We start from the raw sequence: 22,389 nt of genomic DNA, 5'->3' as shown, positions 1-22,389 counted from the left end.
AGAAACAAAATGAAAATCAGACTTGTATTGTTGTAAAGCGCCTGTCGGTAGAGATGGTTTAGGCAATGTAGTCAGAGGCTTTGAGGGGGAAGCTACATCCAGTCGGAAACTCACATTAGGACCCCAGAGCCTAGCAAGGAAAGAAAATGGGAGCCTAAAGGACAACATGTACGAAGGACCTCTTGCTGCCACAAGATACACACTGGGCATCTTAAACAACAGACATTTCTTTCCTATGGCTCTGGGGGCTGGAAGTCCTTCATGAAATGTCATCAGTGCTGATCTCGGGCCTCTCTCCTGCCGTTGCAGATGGCTACCTTCCCATCCTGTGGTTTTTTTTTTTTTTTGTTTTTTTGTTTTTTTTTGGTTTTTCGAGACAGAGTTTCTCTGTATAGCCCTGGCTGTCCTGGAACTCACTCTGTAGACCAGGCTGGCCTCGAACTAAGAAATCCGCCTGCCTCTGCCTCCCCATCCTGTGTTCTATACAGCCCTCCCTCTGTGTTCCGATCTTCCCGGTCTGTCTCTTACAGAGACACTAGGTCAAAGAACCTGGATCCTTTGCCATGTGTCCCCTTAACCTCGCCAGACTAGATGGCAACGTAGAAGTTTGAGACATAGTTCGGTCCAGCATAAACCCTAGGCTTGGGGTATCTCACTGCTGGGGAATTGAAGAGGTGGAGCTTGAGGGTTCTGTACGGATAAGGATGTGTTCTGTAGGCCACAGAAACTCCCTGGACTAATTTGCAAGTAGTTTGTTTGGGTTTATGTGCCTGTGCAGGAAGAGTTAAGGTACGGTTTGGCCCATTTCTCAGCCACAGGGCAGCCCCTGCTCATGGAGGCTAGGAAGCAGAAAGCTGCCTGCATGTCTCTCTCCATCTGAGCTCCTTCCTTTCTTTCTTCTCGCCAAGAATCAAGGGCTGGTGGGTGTCTCACCATTATGTCTCCACGTTCCTGTCTGGAGTGATGTTGACTTGGTAAGTCTTCCCCGCTGGTGTCATCGAGGGCTGGTCCATGGGGTAGGAGTTCTCAAAAGGAGTTCTCAAAATGGACTTGTGGGTCGTGAAAGCAAGTGTCAACTGAAAACCTGGCTGGAGGCCCGGCTGCCAGGGTCCTGTGGAGCCAGCTGGGAGCTTTCTGGGGACTATTTCATAGTTTTTGTTGGCCAGGGCACGGGTGACGGGAACAGCACGGGGGACAAGAGTGACCACAATGTGTCCGTTTGTTCTAGAAAGGGTGATGGGCCGGGCGGTGGTGGCGCACGCCTTTAATTCCAGCACTTGGGAGGCAGAGGCAGGCGGATTTCAGAGTTCGAGGCCAGCCTGGTCTACAGAGTGAGTTCCAGGACAGTCAGGGCTATACAGAGAAACCCTGTCTCGAAAAAACAAAAAAAAAAAAGATAGAAAGGGTGATGGGTGTGACTCGGTCAGCTCGGGAGGACAAAGGACAGAAATGGTCTTTTCCTTTTGGGGTAATGGATGAATACTTGGTTTTACAGCATGTCCACCTTTCTGTTTTTTTTTTTTTTCCAGGCCTAATGGACTAATTTATCAGAAGTTTCGTGATCAGTTTTTAGCGTTCTCCATTTTTCAGAGTGAGTACTTAAGCCCAGCTTGGAGGAGAGGGACCTGGTTTCTCGAGATCTGCTCTGTCTATCTCTTGTCCCCATACTGTCCGAACATGCTTTATCCCTTGGAGCACACAGACAGCTTAGATGTGTCATGACCCAGCAAAGCACTGACCAGATTAGAAACCTCTGGACTTTTCCTAGACTTCCAGTAGGCACTCAGTAAATGCCTCGTGGAAGGCAAGCTGTGGGGGATTATGCTGGGTCCAACAGGCAACTGAAGATGGGAAAGAAAAGTAGCCCCACGCAGAGGGGAAGCGGCTGCTAAAAAATGAGGTAGTCACATAGAAGTATAGCTGTGGTAAATTATTACAATCAAAATTAAAGCAGGTCACCTGTATGCTCGCCCTGCTCCTCTGCCCAGCCCACCCACACTACTCTGCATTTAAGGACCTAGGATTTGGAGGAAAGGCCTTCTTGGGTAGGATGTTTTCCTTGAGCCCGGGTACTGTGCTCCCCCTACAGGCTGTGTTCAGTTTCTACAGTACTATTACCAGAGGGGCTGTCTCTACAGACTGCGGGCCCTCGGGGAGAGGAACCACCTGGACCTCACAGTGGGTGAGTAGCTAGGCAATGGGTAGATTTGGGAAGGCTGGTCCACTCCCCCAGTGGAGGCACAGCATCAGAAGGGTGGCAGACCTCCATGCCGAAGATCCAGGGCAGACGTTCTTCACCCACTTGCTGTTCCTAATTGACCAGGGATCCTGTTTCAGCCACCAAGTGTGGTAGCAACAGGGTTCTAGGCCCCTCAGTGCTGGGCCTTGAACCTACCCTTTGGAATGCCTATTTTTCTGGTCTGAATTTTATAATATACACAATTACAGTGTTAGGCTGGGTGTGGTAGGACATATAAAGTCCCAGCTACTTGGTTGGCTGAATTGGGAGGATCACTTGAACCCAGAAGTTTGAGGTCAGCCTGGGTAACAGAGAGACTGTGGTTTTTTAAACAGGCATGCATGCACGCATGTGGATATACACACACACACACACACACACACACACACACACACACACACACACACACACGTACTCTTTACTTCTTCCCCACAGAAGGGTTCCAGTCCTGGATGTGGCGGGGCCTCACCTTCCTCCTGCCTTTCCTCTTCTGCGGCCACGTGAGTCCTTCTGTTTGTGGGTACCGCTGTCAGGGAGGACCTGGGCTGGGAACAGGAGATCTTTGGGGCTCCCCTCCCTCACAAGGTATCTGTCTCAGGTATCTGGGATGAGGTACCCATCTATACAAACATCACCCAACTCTAGCTCCCCATAATGGACACATTTAATGCTCAAGCCTCACAGCTTCCTGGGGGGGGGGGAGGTCTGAGGGCGTCCTCACTGCCTGCGGTCATAGCACAGGATGGGGCCATCTCTCTGAGGGAGAGGTGGAAAGCCTCAGGTAGTCTCCGTGATCCCATCTCCTCAGGGTCTAGGACTTGCTGTGTCTGAGACACTTGCAGGTTCACGGGGTCAGGATGCCCACATCTTGGGTAGCTGGTTTGTGATGCTGGGGGGCCTGGTCCATCTCCCTGGCTTTTCCACATGGACCTGCAGGGAAGCTGATGGGTAGGTGGTGCCTGTCTCCTTGTCTCCAGTTCTGGCAGCTCTACAATGCCGTCACCTTGTTTGAGCTCTCTAGCCACGAGGAATGCAAAGAATGGCAGGTATCATGCCTCCCTCCGTCCGTCTGTCTGTCTGTCTGTCTGGCAGTAGGGAACAGGGAGCTTAGAACTGGGCTGGCCTGGGGAGGACTCTATTGAGCCCTCATTTCTTTGCTGCTGGGGCCCGAAGCAGCAGGAAGGGATTCAACAGTGCAGGGAGCCCCTCAGTGTCTCCGAACGAAGGGTCGTCCCATTAAACGCTCTTCTAGAGCCTCATCCGATTGGGGACCCACCTCATTCACCTGCTACCACCATTTGCTGGTCACTCCCATAGCTTGCCTGAGAGTCTGGGGTTGAGGCTGTGGCAGGGTTCTTCCACAGAGGAATTGAATTCTCCTTCCTCCTCTGCCCTGGGCATTGCGGGATCCTGCCCTCCGGATGGACCAGGTATTCGTGCTGGCTCTCACCTTCCTCATCCTCTTCCTCGGCAACTTCCTGACCACACTCAAAGTCGTCCATGCCAAACTCAAGAAGAACAGAAACAAGACAAAGCAGCCATGAACCTCCGGACTCTTGTGCCTGGGGACTTTGGGACTTAAGACTGCTGGGCATTCCAGCCAGCACCCTGGCTGCCGGTCAGCGGTAGCCATGGGAAACAGCATCTCAGGGGCCAGCAGCATCTCTGGGAGCAGGGCCAAGGCCCTGGTCCCCGGCAGACATGAGGAATGTGAAGGCCGCCTGTGCGCACAGTATTAACCTGTCCCAGCTTTCTATTTATATCATATTTAATATCCGGTCTTCCCTGCTTCCCTGGAATCCGAGGCCTTCCCCAGAGCTCTGTGTAATGGCAGTGGGCAGGCCTATGTCTGTCTCCCAGGGAGGGGCAGAAAGCCTCAGGGAACCCCTCTCTCCCTCATCCTATCGTTTGAATCCCTCACTGGGGTTTGGATGTGCCTCACTGGGGTTGGCTTTAGCTGACCTGGTACTTACTGTGTCCCAGGCTCCGGGTGGAATGAAACTTTCAGCATCCTGTGGAGCCCCCCCTTGCCCTGGGCCACCACCTCTGCTGTAAGCCTCCCACAGCCCCCACCCTCTGTGGTGGGGAAATACTTAAGTTCTCAGAGAACCTACCTGTCTAGTCTCTTGCCTTGTGTCTCCCGAATCGCCTGAAAGTGATGCAACCTCCTTGGGACCTCGAGGTCTCTTTCCCCTTGGAGCTGAGTGGCAGGGTTTTAAGGACGGCCTCCACTAGAGGGCGCCCAGCCTGTGGGTTGTTGGCGTTCCAGCAGACTCTTGGGTGTTTCTCACTGGCACCCTTCAGCCGCCTTCACAGACTTGCTGAGTCCTTGGCATAGGACCCAGACCCTCATTGTGACTGGAGCTTCAGCTATCTGAAGGGCACCCATTCCTCTCTTTACCTCAGAGGTTCTTGTTTGTGCAGGAAGGGGGTGAGTGGAAGGGTCTAAGTGGGCCCAGCCCAGGGTGTGACCCTGTGAGGTCCCTGGCAGCAGCAAGAGTGGAGGGACAAACAGGTCCAGTTGAGTGTTGTATCCCTGCCCAGCCTGCTCAGACCCGCTATCACGGCTGGCCGCCTCAGACACGTTTCATTCGGTCCTCACAGGACTTTAAAATACTTCAGTTATGTGATAAAAATGAGACCTCGCCTTCCCCATGGTGAGATTCAGCATAAGAATCCAGATTTCTGTTTACCTTACAAAAACATGGAAGGCCTGGCAACATTCCCAAAGGGCAGGATCAGGCACCTGCTTCTGTTTGTCACAGCCTGGCCCTCCCTTCATCCCTGCCCTGTTTCTGCCCTTGGTCTCCTGTCCCCAATCACCTTCGAAGGTACCTGGGATTGCCACAGATTAGGACTCAGCAAACTTTTCCCATTAAAGCCCAGAAGATGAATATTTTGGGTTTTGTGGGCTAGCCCTGTGGCAACTTCTAGCCTGCAGTTGTAGAGCAAAAACTGCCATTACATAATTGTGGCTGTTCAATAAAACTTTATTTACAAAAACAGGCAGTGGCCACATGTGACCCATAGGTTGTGGTTTGCTGACCGTTGCTGTATACCACAATCTGTCCACAAGGCCCTGGATTCTGAGAGAACAAGAGGTCCTTGGTTGGCTCTGCAGGGCATTGGGGCATTTGGGAAAGGGGACCAGAAGTCTCTTTCCTTGGCAATCTGACTCTGGGGGGCCAAGTCAAGTAGTGCTGTGGCAGATGGGCCAGCCAAGGCCATGGTTTCTTCTCAGACGATGCCTTCATTTTGGCGGCACTAAACCTACCTGGTATATTGGGCTTGAACAGTTCTGAAAGGCAGACTCTAGACCTTCCGGAAGGAGCGTTGGGACTTAAGAATTTTGCTGTTGGAGACACTGGTGGTCAGCAGGCTAGTTCTGAGAAACTCTCCAGCGTGGGCAGGGGTGGCCATGTTAGTTCTGGAATGAGGCAGAGATAGTCCACTCCTGAGCTCCACATCCGGTAGAAGCAGAAACTGAGTTGGGTGGCAAGAAGCTTGACTATCTAAATGACCAAATCCTGGCCACTTACAGGTGGGCCATAGTCTAGGGAGAGAGCCCATTTGCCTGAGGCTCCTAAAGGTGGTATAAGCATTGGAGTTTCCAGTGAGAGTTGGCTGGGGGTTTGGAGGTCAGACCTGGATCAGGTGGGTAGCCTGGCTGGCCTGAGTATATTTTGACATTTTGAGAGATTGTTTCTTCTCCCTCTGAACATGCATCTCAGGCTGTGACCAAGCCTGAGACAGAAGTCCTCAGTGCCATAGATAGGGAGGGAGAGGCTGGTGCCAGCTCCATGTCCGGCTTGATGCCTGTGTTCTCCTGATAGGCTGTGGTCCCCAGGTTCCTGAGGGGAAGCAGGAAGGGGCTGGAGGATGTAGCCGAGCCTATCTCAGTAGCTCAGGGAGACCGTGACAGAAACAGTGGGCTTGGGACGCTCGTGAACAGTGTTGCATATCCGTGTTTACCCACAATTCCCGGTGCCGTTCTGCATTTCAGGCATGAATTGGGTTTGGAAAGGGAGAGACACGCATGGCTTGGGGCAAAGAGGAGCTGTGACAAGGGCCCTCCTGTGGCCTGGGACAAGTGCCAGTTCTGGGGTAGAGGAACATTGGTGGGTCTGGCACCCTCATTCACTAGTGAACTACAGCCTGAACCCAAAGGGGGCCGTTCCAGAATGTTCTGAGAGTCTAGCCCCAGATGCCAGACACCGCAGAGATGTGATGGAGGCTGGGCCTGGGTCCCCGGCCGTGACAGTTCCACTCAGGCTCTCTGCCTCCTGGGTCACAGCAGCAGACAGATCCTGTGTTTTTTCTGCCTCTGTGCTTTCTTCAGGGCGCTGAGGGCCACCTTGGTGGCTTCCCTGAAGACGTCTTCCACGTTCTCCCGAAACTTGGCAGAACATTCCAGATAGAGTGCGCCTCGCATCTGTTCACAGGCACTCAGGCCCTGGAGTTGGGGGAAAGAGGCAGTGTTAATTAGATGAGGGGCCTGGGGCCTCCTGAGGCCCCCCCTCCCCAGAGTCTTAGGAGTTTGGGGCTAGCTTTGGAGGCTCTCCAGAGTTGGTGGGGACCTCTGTCTCTGTTCCAGCACTGGCCAGTTTGGTGTTTGCATGGCTGGATGGAAGAAACCCCACAATGGCTCCCACCCATCCCCTTCTCACTGTGACTTTCAGCAGAGGGGAGAGCGGAATTCTGAGGATGTGGCTAGTGCTAGCTGCGACTCATGCTTCTCTTCCTGTCAGTGCAATTGAGGCGACTGAGTTTGCGGATAGAGTGAAATAATAAAAATCTTGGTTATACTATTATTAGTGTCTATGTGAGACATGGCTTCACTATGTAGCTCTGGCTGGCCTGGAACTCACTCTTTAGACCAGGCTGGGTGCTGGGATTAAAGCTGAGCACCGCCATGCTCAGTATTTTTTTTTTTTTTTTTAGATGACTCCTAGACCCTTGTTTGCTTCAGTTCCCCAAAAGCCTGGTAAGAGCTTGCAATTGAGAAGACAATGTGGCCTAGGTGGTTTCTGGCTATGGCTGTTCAAGGATCGTGGACCCTCACATCGGTCACTAGGACCCTGACCCACCTGTGTGTAGGTAATGGGTTCCAGCTGGGCTGCCCGGAGCTTCCTCAACTGCTCCTTGTCCTTCCTCAGGTCTGTCTTGCAGCCGATCAGCACCGTGGGGATCCCTCGGCAGAAATGTGTGACTTCAGGGAACCACTGAGGAGGGAGAAAGATAGGTTATCAGGGCAGAGAGCACTCTGGAGCTGAGCCCTCTCTCAGGCAGGCAGGACACAGTACCTTGATGAGGACGTTGTCGTAACTGGTGGGGTTCATGACATCGTAACAGATGAGAACGAGGTGTGTGTTCTGGTAGGACAGGGGCCGCAGCCGATCATAGTCTTCCTGCCCTGAAATCAGGGGGCAGGGAGTGTCAGAGGCATGAATCCCTGGCTGCCTGGGGTCCCCTGTCTGGGCTTTGATGACGGGATGACCTGGGGGACTAGTTTCTTCATATATAATGGCTGGGACAGGGAAAGGGGAGACAGATTATATGACTGAAAATAGAGAAAAACTGTAAACTGCAACCATTCTGCCAAGGATGGATATGCTTCCCTGCCTGTCAAACCTGAGACTCAGATCTGGGATGTTTTTTTTGTTTTTGTTTTTTTCCATTTGGATATCCCCAAGGCCCGGAAGCATGTGCTGGGCTCCAGCTTCCTTGGTGCTGGGACAGCTGACTGGATTCCCTTTGCCCATTCTTACAAATGCTAATGAGGTCGGAACAAGCATCTTTATGACCACATCTCACTCACGGGGGCAATCAGCTCCTAACTGCACCTCACACCTACTGGGGGAACATAGGACGGTCCCAGACACAGCCCTCCACAGCCCTAGTCCAATCAGGACCTAGTGGCTAGCCTCAAACCACAGGCATTTGCCTGCCTCTGTCTCCTACGTGCTGGGTATACCATCATGCTGAGCTGGAGAGAAACATCTCTTGTCAACAGTTTTAAGCTCCCAGAGAGAAGACACTGCAAGGGAGAATACAAGGAACTCTTCTGAGCTTCAGGGTTGGTGTTTCGCTCACCTGCCTAATCTGTCTCTGAAGCGGAAACTACAGATGTGCTACCCTCAGAGCTGGCCTAGCAGAGGGCCTCAGAACAGCCATCCCTCACGTGTGGTGGTCCTGGCATCGAGCCCAGGAAGCCACACTAACTCCTTTCCTTGATGCATTCTGAATTCAGATTTCATCCACTTCACCAGAAAGGTATTTTTATCCCTTAGTCCTGACACCAGCCGAGAGTCACCATGCAAAAGTATTTTTTTTAAAACCACCACAGTGAGGATGGGATACTTTTAAGACTCACTGGTGACCCTGAGCCACCTCTGCACAATGTAATGTCCATCTGCTGCAAGGAATATGGAAGTCCAGGAGGTCCCCATCCTACCCTGGCTCCATATTTCTGGGTGGTGCCAGCCTGCCCTCCAGTCAGGATATACACTCTTCCTTCGTCTCTCGTCTCTCGTTGGTAACAGGCACAGGTCCCCTCACACCTGCCTGGTCTTACCCTCAGCCAGCTCCATCAAAGAACAGCTGCAAAGGGGGCACTGGAGCCAGGTCAGACACAAGTTCAAACCTTAGCTGTGTTTCTCACTTGCTATGTGATCTTCACTCAGATATGTCATCCGCAGGGCCAGAGTCTCCACATACAACCCTGACATCTTTTAATTTTTTCTTTTTATTTATTTTTGAATTTTAAATGTTTATTAGTTACTTGGGAAATTCTTTATTGTATTTTTGGTTAGTTAAAATAGTTTTTTAACTTAAAGATTCTATCCCTCTTCCTACTCATGCAAACAAAAACCTAATACAACAACCAATACCCCCAAAATCAAGAAAACAAAGTCACACCTTCCACATCTACCCAAGTAAAAGCACACTAAAAACCCTGTGCCATTAGATGTTGGTCAACTACTCCTCCAGTGGCTGACATACCACTGCCTCTGTATTATAGAAAACTGACTGTCCCCTCCACCAGATATGAGTGATAGTTCAGTTGTCAACCTTTACCCTAGTGACTAGGTTTCCATTCATTCTCTTTTTTATTCTTTTAATTGATTTATTGGCTCAGCAGTTAATAGCACTTGCTGCTCTTCCAGAGGACCCAGGTTCTGTTCCCAGTACCCACATGATAGCTCACAACCCTCCATGACTCCAGTTTCAGGGGATCTGAAACGCTATTCTGATGCCTGGGGTGTGTGTGGGGGGATCAGACACATAATGTGCAGGCCAAACACTGATACATATAAATCTTTTTGTTTGCTTTTGTTTTTTTGAGACAGGGTTTCTCTGTGTAGCCCTGGCTGTCCTGATACTCTGTAGACCAGGCTGGCCTTGAACTCAGAAATCCACCTGCTTCTGCCTCCCAAGTGCTGGGATTAAAAGGCATGTGCCACCACTGCCCGGCAATAAACAAAAAAAAAAGAAAAAGAAAGAAAGAAAGAAAGAGAGAAAGAAAGAAACCCTGTCTTGAGAAAACAAAAAATAATTTTTAATTAGTTAATTAATTAAAAAAAAACTTATGGGATGGGGGGTGGTGAAATGGCTCCACTGTTAAGACCACTGGCTGCTTTTGTGTATGAATGAGTGTTTTGCTTGAATGTATGTCTATGCATCACATACCTGCAGTGCCACCAGAGTCCAGAAGAGGGCATTAGACACCCCCTGAATTGTAGTTACAGAGAGTTGTGAGCAGTCATGTGGGTGCTGAGAATTGAACCTGGGTCCTCTGAAAGAGCAGCTAGTACTCTCAATCACTGAGCCAACTCTCCAGCCCATTTCTTTTTCTTTTCCTTCCTTCCTTCCTTTCTTCTTTTTTTGGTTTTTTGAGACAGGGTTTCTCTGTGTAGCCCTGGCTGTCCTGGAACTCACTCTGTAGACCAGGCTAGCCTCGAACTCTCGAACTCAGAAATCCACCTGCCTCTACATCCCAAGTGCTGGGATTAAAGGCGTGCGCCACCACCGCCCGGCTCTTCCTTCCTTCCTTCCTTCTTTCATTGTTGTTTTTAAAAATGGCCTCACTGTGTAAGCTTTGGCTGGCTTCTAACTCTCCTCCCTCTGCTTCCGAAGTACTGGGATTAAAGGCATGTGCCACCTGTGTGTGCATGCCTGCATATTTTAGGGGTTTGATACAGGGTTTCTTTTGTATAGCCCTGCCTCTCCTTTGCTCTGGCTGGCCTCAAACACACAGATCTACCTACCTCTACCTCCTGAGCGCCGCCGGGAGTGCATCACCACTGCCTAGCTGCCTGTATTGTTTTTTTGTTTGTTTGTTTGTTTGTTTTTTGAGATAATGTTTCATGTGTCCCAGCAGGCTGGTCCAGAACTCTAGGCCCATCTACCTCCAACTTCCAAGTGCTGATACATACCAGCCCACCCAACTGAGACATGGACAAGTAATAAAACCTGCTATGTGATGTGCCAATATCCCTCTAGTGTGTAGTGAATCTCAGTATGCACGGGCTGTCATGCTGTCCTTTTGCCCAAGTCCCCTCAACAAGGGAGAAGTGGTCTCGACTGCAGTCTTCCTCCTCACCACAACCAGGAGACAGGACACACCCTTTGTGGGGCAGTGGGCCACTGACTCAGAATGTTATCCCATATATGACCCCAAACAGTCTTTTTTTTTTTTTGGTTTTTGAAGACAGGGTTTCTCTGTAGACCAGGCTAGCCTTGAACTCAGAAACCCACCTGCTTCTGCCTCCCAAGTGCTGGGATTAAAGGCGTGCGCCAACACCGCCCGGCGACCCCAAACCTTCTCTTCAGACCTCTGTCAATGTCTTTCTAGGCCTGTGTATCCAACAGGGCAGCTTCCGGCCCTAGGTGACTATCTGAATGTTAATAAGAAAAAAATGAGTTTCTTGACTGTACTACATAGCTACATTTCAAATGATTTAATTGTCACAATGGGCTGGTGGCTGTCACTGCAGAGAGCCCCATGCAGGGCTTGGATCTGTGTATTGCTTGCTAGTGGCCCTGTCCCCATTTCCCCCTCTTCAAACTACCAGTGATTGATTGATCGATTTCCTTCTTCATTTTTTTTTTTTTTTTGAGACAAGGTCTCATTATATAGTCTTGGCTGTCCTGGGTCTAACTATTAAGATTAAACTGGCCCCAAACTCATAGAGATCTGCCTGCCTCTGCCTCCTGAGTGCTGGGATTAAAGGCATGTGCCACCACCCTGAGGTGATTATTTTATGTATGTCTTAGTTACTATTCTAATGCTGTGAATGCTGAGACACCATGACCAAAGCAACTTTTTTTTTGTTTGTTTGTTTGTTTTGTTTTTTCGAGACAAGATTCCTCTCTGTAGTCCTGGCTGTCCTAGAGCTCACTCTGTAGACCAGGCTGGCCTCGAACTCAGAAATCCGCCTGCTTCTGCCTCCCAAGTGCTGGGATTAAAGGCGTGTGCCACCACCGCCCGGCTTCAAAGCAACTTTTAAAAGAAAGCATTTGATTTGGGCTGGCTTACAGCTTGGGAGGTTTAGTCCAGTATCATCACGGTGGAAACACAGCAGCTCGCAGGCAGATACGGTGCTAGAGAAGTAGTTAGGTTTCGCGTTGCAGGCAGGGCTGGCATAAGCCTTTGAAATGTTACAGCCCACATTCCCAGTGACACCTCCTCCAGTAAGGCCACACCTCCTAATCCTTCCCAAACAGCTGGGCACCAAGCATTCAAACATATGAGCTATGGCAACTGTTTTCATTCAAACCATCAAAATGGGCATGGGTGCTTTGCCTGTGTGTGTATACGTGCATTGTGTGTGTTCCTAGGGCCATTATGCGAGTACTGAAAACCTAAACCTGGTTCTTGGCAAGAGCATCCAATGCTCTAAACTGCTCCACCATCTCTCTAACCCCAATGTCTGCTTTTCTAAAAAATTTATTTTCTGTTTTATGTGTATGTGTACCTTATACCATGTTTTTCTTGCATGTACTTCTGTGCACCATGTACATGCAATGCCTACAGAGGCCACTAGAGGCGTCACATCCCCTGCAATTAGAGTTACAGAAAATTGTGAGCTGTCATGTGGGTACTGGGATATAAGCGTGGGTCCCCTATAAGAGCAGCAAGTGCTCTTAACCACTGAGCCATCTCTACAGCTCCTAGGTTTTTAAGTGTCTGCCTATTCATCATTAAGGGTTCTTTTCAGGGGCTGGAGAGATGGCCCAACAGTTAAGAGTACTTGCTGCTCTTAGGGAGGATCTGGTTTGCTTCCCAGCTCACCACCGCCCTAGAGATCCAACGTCTTCTTCTGGACTTTCAGAGATACTTGCACTCACTTGCACATACATACAGATACATATACATATGCACATACATAATAAAAATTAATTTAAAATAAAAAAAAGTACTTGCCACTCTCAAAGAGAACCCAAGTTTATTGTTTTTTTGTTTTTGGTTTTTAGAGACAGGGTTTCTCTGTGTAGCCCTGGCTGTCCTGGAACTCACTGTTTAGAGTAGGCTGGCCCCGAACTCAAAAATCCACCTGCCTCTGCCTCCCAAGTGCTGGGATTAAAGGTGTGTGCCACCACCGCCCGGCAAGAACCCAAGTTCTGTACCCAGTACTCGCACGGCTCAGTCATCTGTAACTGTAGTTCCAGAGAATCTGATCCCCTCTTCTGATCTCCTCTAGGCACCAGTCACATATGTACTGCACATACATACACACAGGTAAACATACATAAAAATAGTTCTTAAAAAAAAAAAGATGCCTTTACCAGATGGTGATGATGCACATGTTTTTGTCCCAGCACTTGGGAGGCAGAGGCAGGTGGATCTCTGAGTTCGAGGCCAGCCTGGTCTACAGATCGAGTTCCAGGACAGCCAGGGTTGTACAGAGAAACATGATGCCCTTAATTACTTAAATGAAAGGGAAAATATAAATACAGTCAACCCAGTGTCTTTGGATTCTGTATGCACAGAAATAACTTCAGATAGAAACATTCAGGTAGAAACATATCGGTATTGAACAAATATAGACTTCTTGTCACCTTTCCCTAAATAATCCAGGTGGCAACTATTTGCACAGCACTGATACTGTATCAGGAGTAGCCCAGGGGAAACTGAAAGGGTATGTAAAGCCCCATACCTTGGGGCTGGAGAGATGGCTCAGTGGTTAAGAGCACTGACTGCTCTTTCAGAGGTCCTGAGTTCAATTCCCAGCAACCACATGGTGGCTCACAACCATTCGTAATGGAATCTGATGCCCTCTTCTGGTATGTCTGAAGAGAGTGTTCTCACATACATAAAGTATATAAGGATCAAACTTGCATCTCCACGGGATTTTACTATCAATGGCCGTGAGTGGGGTTCTTGGAACACATCCTCTGTGAGTACCATGACTGCGCTCAGATTTCCTATACTAAGGGCTCAGTTTACAGAGGAGAAGCAACTTAGCCAAAGTCACAGAGCAAGCAGCCAACTCCAAACTACTCCATTCTAAATGGAATTAATATAAACTAAGAGCTCTTATTCTGTATCGGGTAAAGACAGGATCTAGGCCTCTAAGTTGTGGGTGGGGGTAGGGGTGACATCTGGTGTAACAAGCACTCTCTTCCAAACATTTGTCTAGAGCAGTGGTTCTCAACCTCCTTAATGCTGTGACCCCCCAACTATAAATATATTTTCATTGCTACTTCCTGACTATAATTTTGACACTGTCACTGTTATGAATCACAGTATAAGTATCTGATATGCAGGATATCTGATGTGACTCCTGTCAAAGGGACATTTCATGCCCCAACCCCCCAAAAGGGTCCCGACCCACAGGTTGAGAACCACTGGTCTAGAGGTTTCCACCAACAGTTGTAAAATGAGGTCCAGTACTGGTTGGTGCTTTCTCTACATGCCTCTGATAGGCCCTCCCTGCCTGTCTTCCAAGTGTGGCCCATTCTGTTTGTTCTTGACAAGTTCCATAGACACAGACCTGTTTACTATCTCCTTAAGAATTCCTGGCCCCCAGGGCACAGTCAGCAAACGGCGGCTAATCACTTGCTTCGGTTCAAGTAGCAGCAGAGATGAGGTCCGAGTAACTACACACAACCCCACTATTACATTAAAGAGAGAACTGGGTGGAAGTGGGCGGAGTCATGCTGCTGTAGGTTGGAGGAAGTTGAGCCACAGCAGGCAGAGTGGTCACACACTCTGCTGCTGCTGTTCCCTCTTCCAGAAGGTTCTCTGGACAGGTTGCAGCTGGCTGGTTCTCTCTCCTTCCTTATTACTGGGTCTAAGCAGAAATGTCACCTCCTCCAGGAAACCTTTCTTGACCACCCTGAACCAATGTCCCGTAACAAAGGTTCTCTTTTGCTTTAGGATACATCTTACTATCTGGTGCTGCCGTATTTTTTATGACTTCTATTCCCTTCCCAGGGAGGGGGGGGGTCACTGCTCACATCTTTGAAGTCAGGTGAGTGCATTAGAAATTCAGTGAGAGCCGGGCAGTGGTGGCTCACGCCTTTAATCCCAGCACTTGGGAGGCAGAGGCAGGTGGATTTCTGAGTTCGAAGCCAGCCTGGTCTACAGAGTGAGTTCCAGGACAGCCAGAACTACACAGAGAAACCCTGTCTCGAAAAACCAAAAAAAAAAAAAAAAAAAAAAAAAAAAAAAAAAAAAAAAAAAAAAAAGAAAGAAATTCAGTGAGCAAAAGAATAAAGCGAAGTCCAGCCCGGTGCTCACACAACCCTTTGGCATTGGGTTTCACTTCCCGACCTGCTGCGCTAATCCAAGCAGCGCCCAGGAGGTGACTCAGGAGAGCAAGTCTGTCAAGGTCACAGTTGGGCACTCTGTAAACTGCAGTACCAAAGAGCTTCGTCTCCATTGCCAAGGTCAGCTGCCTGCCCCAGCTGTTCTAAAAGCACCCAGTGTGTCCACCAAAGACTCCCCACTAGGACTGAAACCCACATTCAATTTTCCTATCTGTGAAATGGAGCCGATTACGGAGATGCTGACTGATAGTAATATCCATCTGTGACTGCCTACCCTGTTCAAAATGCTTTTTTAATTTAATTTAATTTGTATAAATGTGTGCATCAGCCGGGTGGTGGTGGCACACGCCTTTAATCCCAGCACTTGGGAGGCAGAGGCAGGTGGATTTCTGAGTTCGAGGACAGCCTGGTCTACAGAGTGAGTTCCAGGACAGCCAGAGATATACAGAAAAACCCTGTCTCGAAAAACAAAACAAACAAACAATAAATAAATGTGGGCATCAATAAAGCAATCTATGCCCTTGAGAATGTGGGTGCCCACGGGAGTCCAGGGGTACTGGCTCTCCTAAAGCTGGACTTACAGGCAGTTGTGAGCCATTTGGAATGGGTGCTGTGAACAGGCTCGGGTCATCTGCAAGTGTAGTACACACTCCAAATAACCGAGCTGTCTACATGCACAATTTATCATTCCACACAGCAACCATACAAGTTAGGCAGTAACTGCTTCCTAGCCAGAAAAACCAAAACAAAAGACAATTGAAATGACTTACCCCACACAGCTAGACAGACTGTGATAAAAGGTACTCAGGTGTTTTGTTTTGTGTTGTGTTGTTCAGCCTACCCCCAGAAGGCAAGAAAAGAGCTGCTTTCTCTACACCTGTAATGGCTAATCTTGGTTGTCAAGTTGACACATCTGAGAAGAAAGAACCTCAGTTGACACTTCCCTCCATCAGATTGGCCTGCGGGCATGTCTGTGAGGCATTCTCTAGGCTGCTAATTGTGGAGGTCAGAGAAACACACTTTGGGTGGTGCCAGCCTTGAAGCCGGTGGTCCTGGGTTCTATAAGAAGGTAGCTGAACAAACCAGTAAGCAGCGGCACTCGTCCATGCTTTCTGATTCTCGGTCAGTGTTTCTCAAGCTGTGAGTTGCGACCCCTTTGGGGATTGAACAACCCTTTCACAGAGGACACATATCAGCTATCCTGCATATTAGACATTCATAACAGTATCCAAATTATAGTTATGAAGTAGCAAGCAAACAAAATGTTATGGTTGAGGGCCACCACCACATGAGGAACTGTATTAAAGGGCGGCAGTGTTAGGAGGGCTGAGAGCCACTGAGCTAGGTTCTGTGAGTCCTACATTGGCTCCCCTCAAGGATGGACTGTCAATCAACTAAGCCCTTTCTTCCCACAAAGTGGCTTTTGATAACCGTTTTTGTTACAGCAACAGGACACTAAAATAGGACAACACCCCAGCCCTGACAAGGGTGCTTGGGAAAAAAACAAGTGTCTCATGAAAGAGGGAGCCTGAGGAAGGGAACGGGAGTAGGGATGTGGGGGGGGGGGGAGGGGTAGGAAGTGGGGGTGTGTGTGAGCAGCTTAGACACTATTTCCTCCCCCGGCTTGATTCTGTATGGCCTTAGGATTCAGTGTGGGTCTTTCACACTGATAAAAATAAGGAATTTGAGTTGGGCTGAGGTAGTGCATGTCTTTAATCCAGCATTGGGAGGCAGAGGCAGAGGGGCAGAGGCAGGTGTATTTCTGAGTTCGAGGCCAGCCTGGTCTACAGAGTGAGTTCTAGGACAGCCAGGGCTACACAGAGAAACCCTGCCTCACACAAACAAACAATAAAACAAGGGCTGGAGAGATGGCCCAGAGGTTAAGAGCACTGACTGCTCTTCCAGAGGTCCTGAGTTCAATTCCTAGCAACCACATGGTGGCTCACAACCATCTGTAATGGGATCCGATGCCCTCTTCTGGTGTGTCTGAAGACAGATAATTTAAAAACTAAACAAACAAAAGACAAGGAATTTAGGTACTGTTGCCCTGTGCCTCCCTGGAGGGTGCACATACATTCTGAGGCCTGAGTCCTTTCTTCCTAAGCCTCAATTTCTTTATCTGGGAGAGTGGTGATTTGTGCTATGCTGATTTGTGAAACAAAAAGTCTTTGGGACTGGGCAGAGCAGAGGGGTGACTACTGCTATTACAGTTAATGACCCAGGTGAAATTCTCTTTTTCTTTCTTTCTTTTTTTTTTTTAGGTTTTTTCAAGACAGGGTTTCTCTGTGTAGCCCTGACTGTCCTGGAATTCACTCTGTAGACCAGACTGGTCTCAAACTCAGAAATCCGCCTTCCTCTGCCTCCCAAGTGCTGGGATTAAAGGCGTGCGCCACCACTGCCCGGCAGCCCAGGTGAAATTCTAACCTAAACCTCTGAGCCCCTTTAGGGGCTCCCACCCACTATGTTGGTCCATTGTCCTAAAGATGAACAGTTGCCTGCCCATAGTCCCAAAGGCTGCCAGCGTCTCCTAAGCATGCCCTTGGTTCTAGTAAGGAATGGGGCCGTGGGCCTGAGCTCTCCTGAAGTCTCACCCATTTCCCTGCAGTCTGTGGGGCAGGGGGAAGTGAGGCTGTCACCCCACCTGACATAATTCCCCTGCGAAGTGGGGCATCCCCTTGACAAGAGTTCCTTTTCCTAGAGCTGTGTTGAAGACTGGCCACGGTGATCCCTAAATCTGCAGGAGGTGAGCCGTTTTGACTAAAGCATTGCTTAGAGACCGGGGTGTTGGCAGCATGAGAAGGGGAAGCTGCCGAGGGAGGGAGCTTTTACACGACTAGCCCACCCCCAGCCCCCTTTCCTCCCCAGGGACAAGAAGAGTCAGTCAGGGAACTCCCCGCCTGACCTTAGACTGCGGTCCGTGACTTGACTTACTCTGTCTTGTCCTGACTCCTAGTCTTAGCAGATCTTGCCCCACCCCCATACACACACATACATACACACACACACACACACACACACACACACTTTTTTCCTATTCATTCTCTCGCACATAGCACCCCAAGCCTCTGTGTCCCGCCAGTACTAGATTCGAGAGTCTTTGGGTGGTGTCTAAACAACCCCACCATGACACCACCCCTCTGCCCAGGAACCTTCCGGCCTCACCACAGCTTCCTGTCTGAAGATGTCAAGGCTCAGGGGAGGCTACTGAGGCTGTGGGTGCTGGGGCCCCACCTCCTCTACCTCTTGAGCACCCAGTGCTCAGTAAAGGGCTGTGGTGTCTCTGACTACTTCCGCAGGATGGGGACAAGTAGCCAGACAGGCCTTTCATATGGGCCTTGTGGGCATGGATCTAGCATTGCCCATGGTCACCATTCCATTTTGGGTTTAGAAAAAAATTCAATTTGGGGGGATCATTCCTGTCCTATAATGCTGATCACAGCTGACTGGGAAGGCAGACTCCTCTCCCCGGTTCTAGAACTTTCTATGGCATTTACTAAATTCATCTGTAACTCAGTCGTTGCTCTCACTCCCTGAGCCTCCCCTTTTCTCTAGTCTAGACAGCTACTGACCATCATTTTCTCCCACATTACCCCAAGACCCAGCCACAGGTAGGGCTGACTCACCCCCCCGATGATGAGTTCATTTACTCCACAGACACTTGTAGAGCCTCCTCCTGACAAACACTGTGCACACACGAGGGGAATGACCCAGCCTCACAAGCACTCTGCTCACTGACCAGGGAATTTCCTCCTTCCATTAGAATTTCCCCAGTCACAGAGGACACTCTTGAGGCCCCATCTTGATTCTCCGTACCCTACAGAAAGGGCTAGGGCCAGAACCATGTGTGGTGGTGCATACCTCAGGAGGCTGGAGGATCGGAGGACCGCAGAGGCTACTCAGGGTGTTTGGTGGCCAGCCAGAGGAACAGAGACCCTGTCTCAAACAAACAAGCTCACTCAGATTGAGGGCTGGGGATTTAGCTCGGTGGTAGAGCACTTAGTATTCCCAAGAGTCTGATTTCCAGCCCTAGCACAAAACAAAACAAAGAAGTCTAAAGAACAGTATGTGCTGAGCCGTCCAAAGGGCCAGCCCCTGTGCTGGGTATATGAAATTTGATTTAATTCTTTTGACTCTTTTAGCTCTGAGGAAAGATGAGAATGAGGCTCAGAAGCTCTCAAAGGCACAACTAGTGAAACCAAGTCAGAATCTAGGTCTGTTTCCAAGCACGAAGTAGAAATTCATAGACAAGATCATTACGACAAACAATCCCCACAAGCTCCTCATGAGAGCCACTGGGGTCTCCCTCCATCCCGCCACAGCCTCTTGGGACAAACTCATCCTTCGGCCCAGTAGCAGCTTTCTGAGCCCTCATATGACACGGCTGCCTGACATATCTGTTGAGTATCTTTCTTTTTCCAGAAAACACCCAAAATGGTCTCTGCTCTGCTCTGGTGGGGGGGGGAACTGTCCTGAACAGGGAATTCTGGGATTCGAGAGGAAAAGCCTGGTGGCAGAGGGAGGGGAAAACAGACTTCCTGGCCTCTCAGAGATGTGGGTTGGTATGCAATACCTGTGTTCAGCCAGAACGTCCCTCAAAGTGTGGTCAATGGTCCTGCCCCTCCCTGGTTCCTAGTAAGAGGCCTGTGAAAGTGGGTTTTCCAGACAGACTCTCTAGACCACGCCTCAGGAATTCCTTCCTCATACACCTGGCGTTGGAGGAGATGGGTGGGAAGCCTCAGCGGGTCACTAGAGGGGTAGGGTGTCTCTCCAAAAGAACCTGCCGGTTACAGGAGTGAGATAAAGGCCTGAGGTGGTGACTGTCCCCTCCTGATTTTCTCCAGGAAGGGCGGAGAGAGGGCCTGGATTTGTGTTCCAACTAAGAGATGGTCACACATGCAAGGATGAACTAGCAGGGAAGGGGCACTCAATGACGTGGTTCCACCCGTCACTAAACACTGAGTCACAGAACTGGGTGAGGCTCCACCTGGTCCAACCTTTACCCTGCAAAGGCTGATGACATCCCAAAGGGAATCGCGGTGTTCCCGGACTATGAGCAGGAGTTCCCTCTTTGAGGGGCTGGCAGTAGCAGAGAGTGCCTTATTTTGATCCAGACTTTAGAGTCTTTGCTAAAGTGGTCTGTTTCTTCACAGAAAACAAACAAACAAGAAAACACAGAATGGACTGGAGCGCTAATATCCCAGAAGCCAGGGGCACAGGAAGAGAGATACAATCACAGGACCTTGGAGTCCCAACACACAGACCTGCCCAGCTATAGGCAGAATCCTGGAGGCTCTCTCTGATCTAGACCTCAGTAACCTAAAATTATAGGGCCAAGAAACACAGCCCAGTGGAATCCAAGCCCCAGGGGACTCAAAGCAAAGACCAGAATTCTGCAACCCTGGGAGGCAGAAGCACAGCCCACGTTTTTCTAGAACCACAGGAGAGGAACAATGCTGGGGAAAGGTACATAGCGCTGGGGCGCCGCGCCGGGGCGGCCCCCCCCCCCGCCGGGGGCTCAGAATGCACCTCAATCTATCATCCCCACTTAAAGCTGAGATGGCTGAGGTTCTTTTGGCTTCCAGAACCTCTCAGCCAGCCAGCACCCTGCAGGGACCTGGCCTGTTAGGGTGTCAGGAAGGAAATGCCCCCAGAAGGCAGGGGAAACCTTGGGGATGACCACAGGGACCCTCTGGGCTCTGGTGCACTCACCAGCCGTGTCGTAGAGGTTCAGGGTCACCTCCTTGTTGCCCACTGTCACACTAGCCGTGTACTTCTCAAACACCGACGGGGCATAGTGCTGTGGGAGAGGGGGTCGGGTTGATTTTTTAAGGGGTGCAAAGGAGGGCTACAATCCCAGACATATCCCTCCCCCACAACTGTCTAACACCCTCGCTCCAACCAGCTCAGACCTGGCAAACCACTGGGCTCAGGAACTGTCAAAGGGTTGCCTGGAGGAGACATCAGGAACTCCATGGTCCAGGCTGGGGAAAACCCCTTGTTCCCTGTGGTCCCAAGCTCATCCCTCACCCCTCCAGTCACTAAGCGGGCCTTACCTCGGGAAATGAGCCTTGGCAGTACACCATTAGCAGGGACGTCTTGCCGCAGCCGCCGTCACCTACGATCACTATCTTCAGCTCCTTCCTCGCCGAGCTGGGGGCGGCGGCTGGGGCCGGAGCACCCGGGGCGTCCATAGCCCGGAGCCCGCAGCGCTGGATGCTGCGCGCTGGCTAGAGCCCAGTTGAGCGACAGGGCGGGAGCGGGGCTACAGGGCAGGGCTACGAGGCTCCACCCACGGGCAGCTGGCGCCACCTCTGCCAGGCAGCCTCCCAGGTTCACCTCCTTGTCTTAATTCCCCTCTGCTGTGGTCCGGGCCCTGGGTATTTTGTCTTGCAGTCCCAGGGGAAATGAAGAACCCGAGGAAATGGGTGCTGAGCCGCAAGCGCAGTGCATCCCCATCACCACGCGTCCCTGCACCCCCACCCCCTGCTTGGTAGATTCGTGGTTTCTGCTTCTTCACAGGGACAGCCTTTGGTTGGCAGGCTCCGCCTTCTAGCAAGGACCCTTTGATTGGCCGGTCCCACCCCCCCAAAGAGATGTGTTGATTGGCGGGCTGTACCCTAGCACCCCGGTTCGCATCCAGCCCTGCTGCTAATCAGCTGACACAGCCTATCTTCCCATAGGTTGTAGCCGCGGTCGTCCGGAGAAGATGCCAAAAAGTGGGTTGTGTGCGTCCATATAGTCTGACCCTGGTCCTCGTCAGTGTGCAAATGCAGGAATTCTGCTCGCCTATCCTCCCCACCCATTCTGTCGGCCCGCACTGTGGAGCCACGGCGCCCCCTGCCGGCGAAGCCCTTCTGCACTGACTTCTGGTCAACAGGCTGTGTTCAGGGCCGACTCAAAATACATGGCTCAGAAGGGCGACCCCAAACATGACCCGTGGCAAACGTGACAAGCTGAGAGTCCTAGCTGAGAATACCTAGCCCTTCCGTAAACTTTGGAAACTGATAATTCCCTGTCTCCAGCAAGAAGCGTTCTGGTGTCCTCTAGCCCGTCTCTCATCCCAGGAACTCCACTCTCATCCCCAAATAGCTCTTAGGCTAAGAGCATAACACAAGCAAGTACTAGCAGTACAGCTGGCCCATGTCACTGTGGCCCATCCTTTTCCTGTTACTGTCTGCCGAGGGTCCACTTCTAAAAAAGTGGTCAAGTGATAGGACCCCAGGAGACTGCCAGCTGTCGGCAGACCCTGAAGACGTGTACACTCCTACTATCGGGAGTTCACCTCTTCACTTGGGTCTTCTTGCCCTGGGCCTCACAATGCAGATTCCCGATCTTCAAGTTCTCAACAAACATCCAGAAAATTTTACTTTGCGGAG

The 22,389-nt window shown here is 50.4% G+C and overlaps 2 protein-coding genes across 2 annotated transcripts in view; one reads left to right on the top strand and one right to left on the bottom strand.

The window, feature by feature from the left end:
- The window catches only part of Tmem120b (transmembrane protein 120B), a 41,899-nt gene extending 37,554 nt beyond the window's left edge, over positions 1-4,345 (top strand). The window contains exons 7-12 of the mRNA XM_028765917.1: positions 909-974; positions 1,530-1,591; positions 2,090-2,182; positions 2,675-2,739; positions 3,217-3,285; positions 3,670-4,345. Coding sequence (XP_028621750.1) covers positions 909-974; positions 1,530-1,591; positions 2,090-2,182; positions 2,675-2,739; positions 3,217-3,285; positions 3,670-3,783 — 469 coding nt within the window. The 3' untranslated portion in view covers positions 3,784-4,345. The remainder of the gene's footprint in view (positions 1-908; positions 975-1,529; positions 1,592-2,089; positions 2,183-2,674; positions 2,740-3,216; positions 3,286-3,669) is intronic.
- Positions 4,346-5,208: 863 nt separating this feature from the next.
- Positions 5,209-21,229, bottom strand: Rhof (ras homolog family member F, filopodia associated). The gene is made up of 5 exons (XM_028765918.1): positions 21,067-21,229; positions 20,723-20,810; positions 7,543-7,652; positions 7,327-7,461; positions 5,209-6,692 (listed from the first exon to the last, which is right to left on the bottom strand). Exons 1-5 carry the CDS (start codon positions 21,202-21,204, stop codon positions 6,528-6,530), a joined length of 636 nt encoding a protein of 211 aa, XP_028621751.1. The 5' UTR covers positions 21,205-21,229; the 3' UTR covers positions 5,209-6,527.
- Positions 21,230-22,389: the final 1,160 nt, after the last annotated feature.

Source organism: Grammomys surdaster, unplaced genomic scaffold (genome assembly GCF_004785775.1).
Source record: "Grammomys surdaster isolate TR1022 unplaced genomic scaffold, NIH_TR_1.0 166, whole genome shotgun sequence".
Lineage (NCBI taxonomy): Eukaryota > Metazoa > Chordata > Mammalia > Rodentia > Muridae > Grammomys > Grammomys surdaster.
The sequence above is the reverse complement of the archived record's forward strand: the minus strand, read 5'-3'. Positions and strand labels throughout refer to the sequence as shown.

What these genes read in the sequence shown, in the direction of transcription:
- Rhof (XM_028765918.1), bottom strand. Translation starts at nt 21,204, where the DNA reads ATGGACGCCCCGGGTGCTCCGGCCCCAGCCGCCGCCCCCAGCTCGGCG. An exon ending in GAACCTCTACGACACGGCTG is followed by an intron (nt 7,653 to 20,722) that starts GTGAGTGCACCA and finishes CCCTGATTTCAG; the next exon opens with GGCAGGAAGACTATGATCGG. An exon ending in ACGACAACGTCCTCATCAAG is followed by an intron (nt 7,462 to 7,542) that starts GTACTGTGTCCT and finishes CTCCCTCCTCAG; the next exon opens with TGGTTCCCTGAAGTCACACA.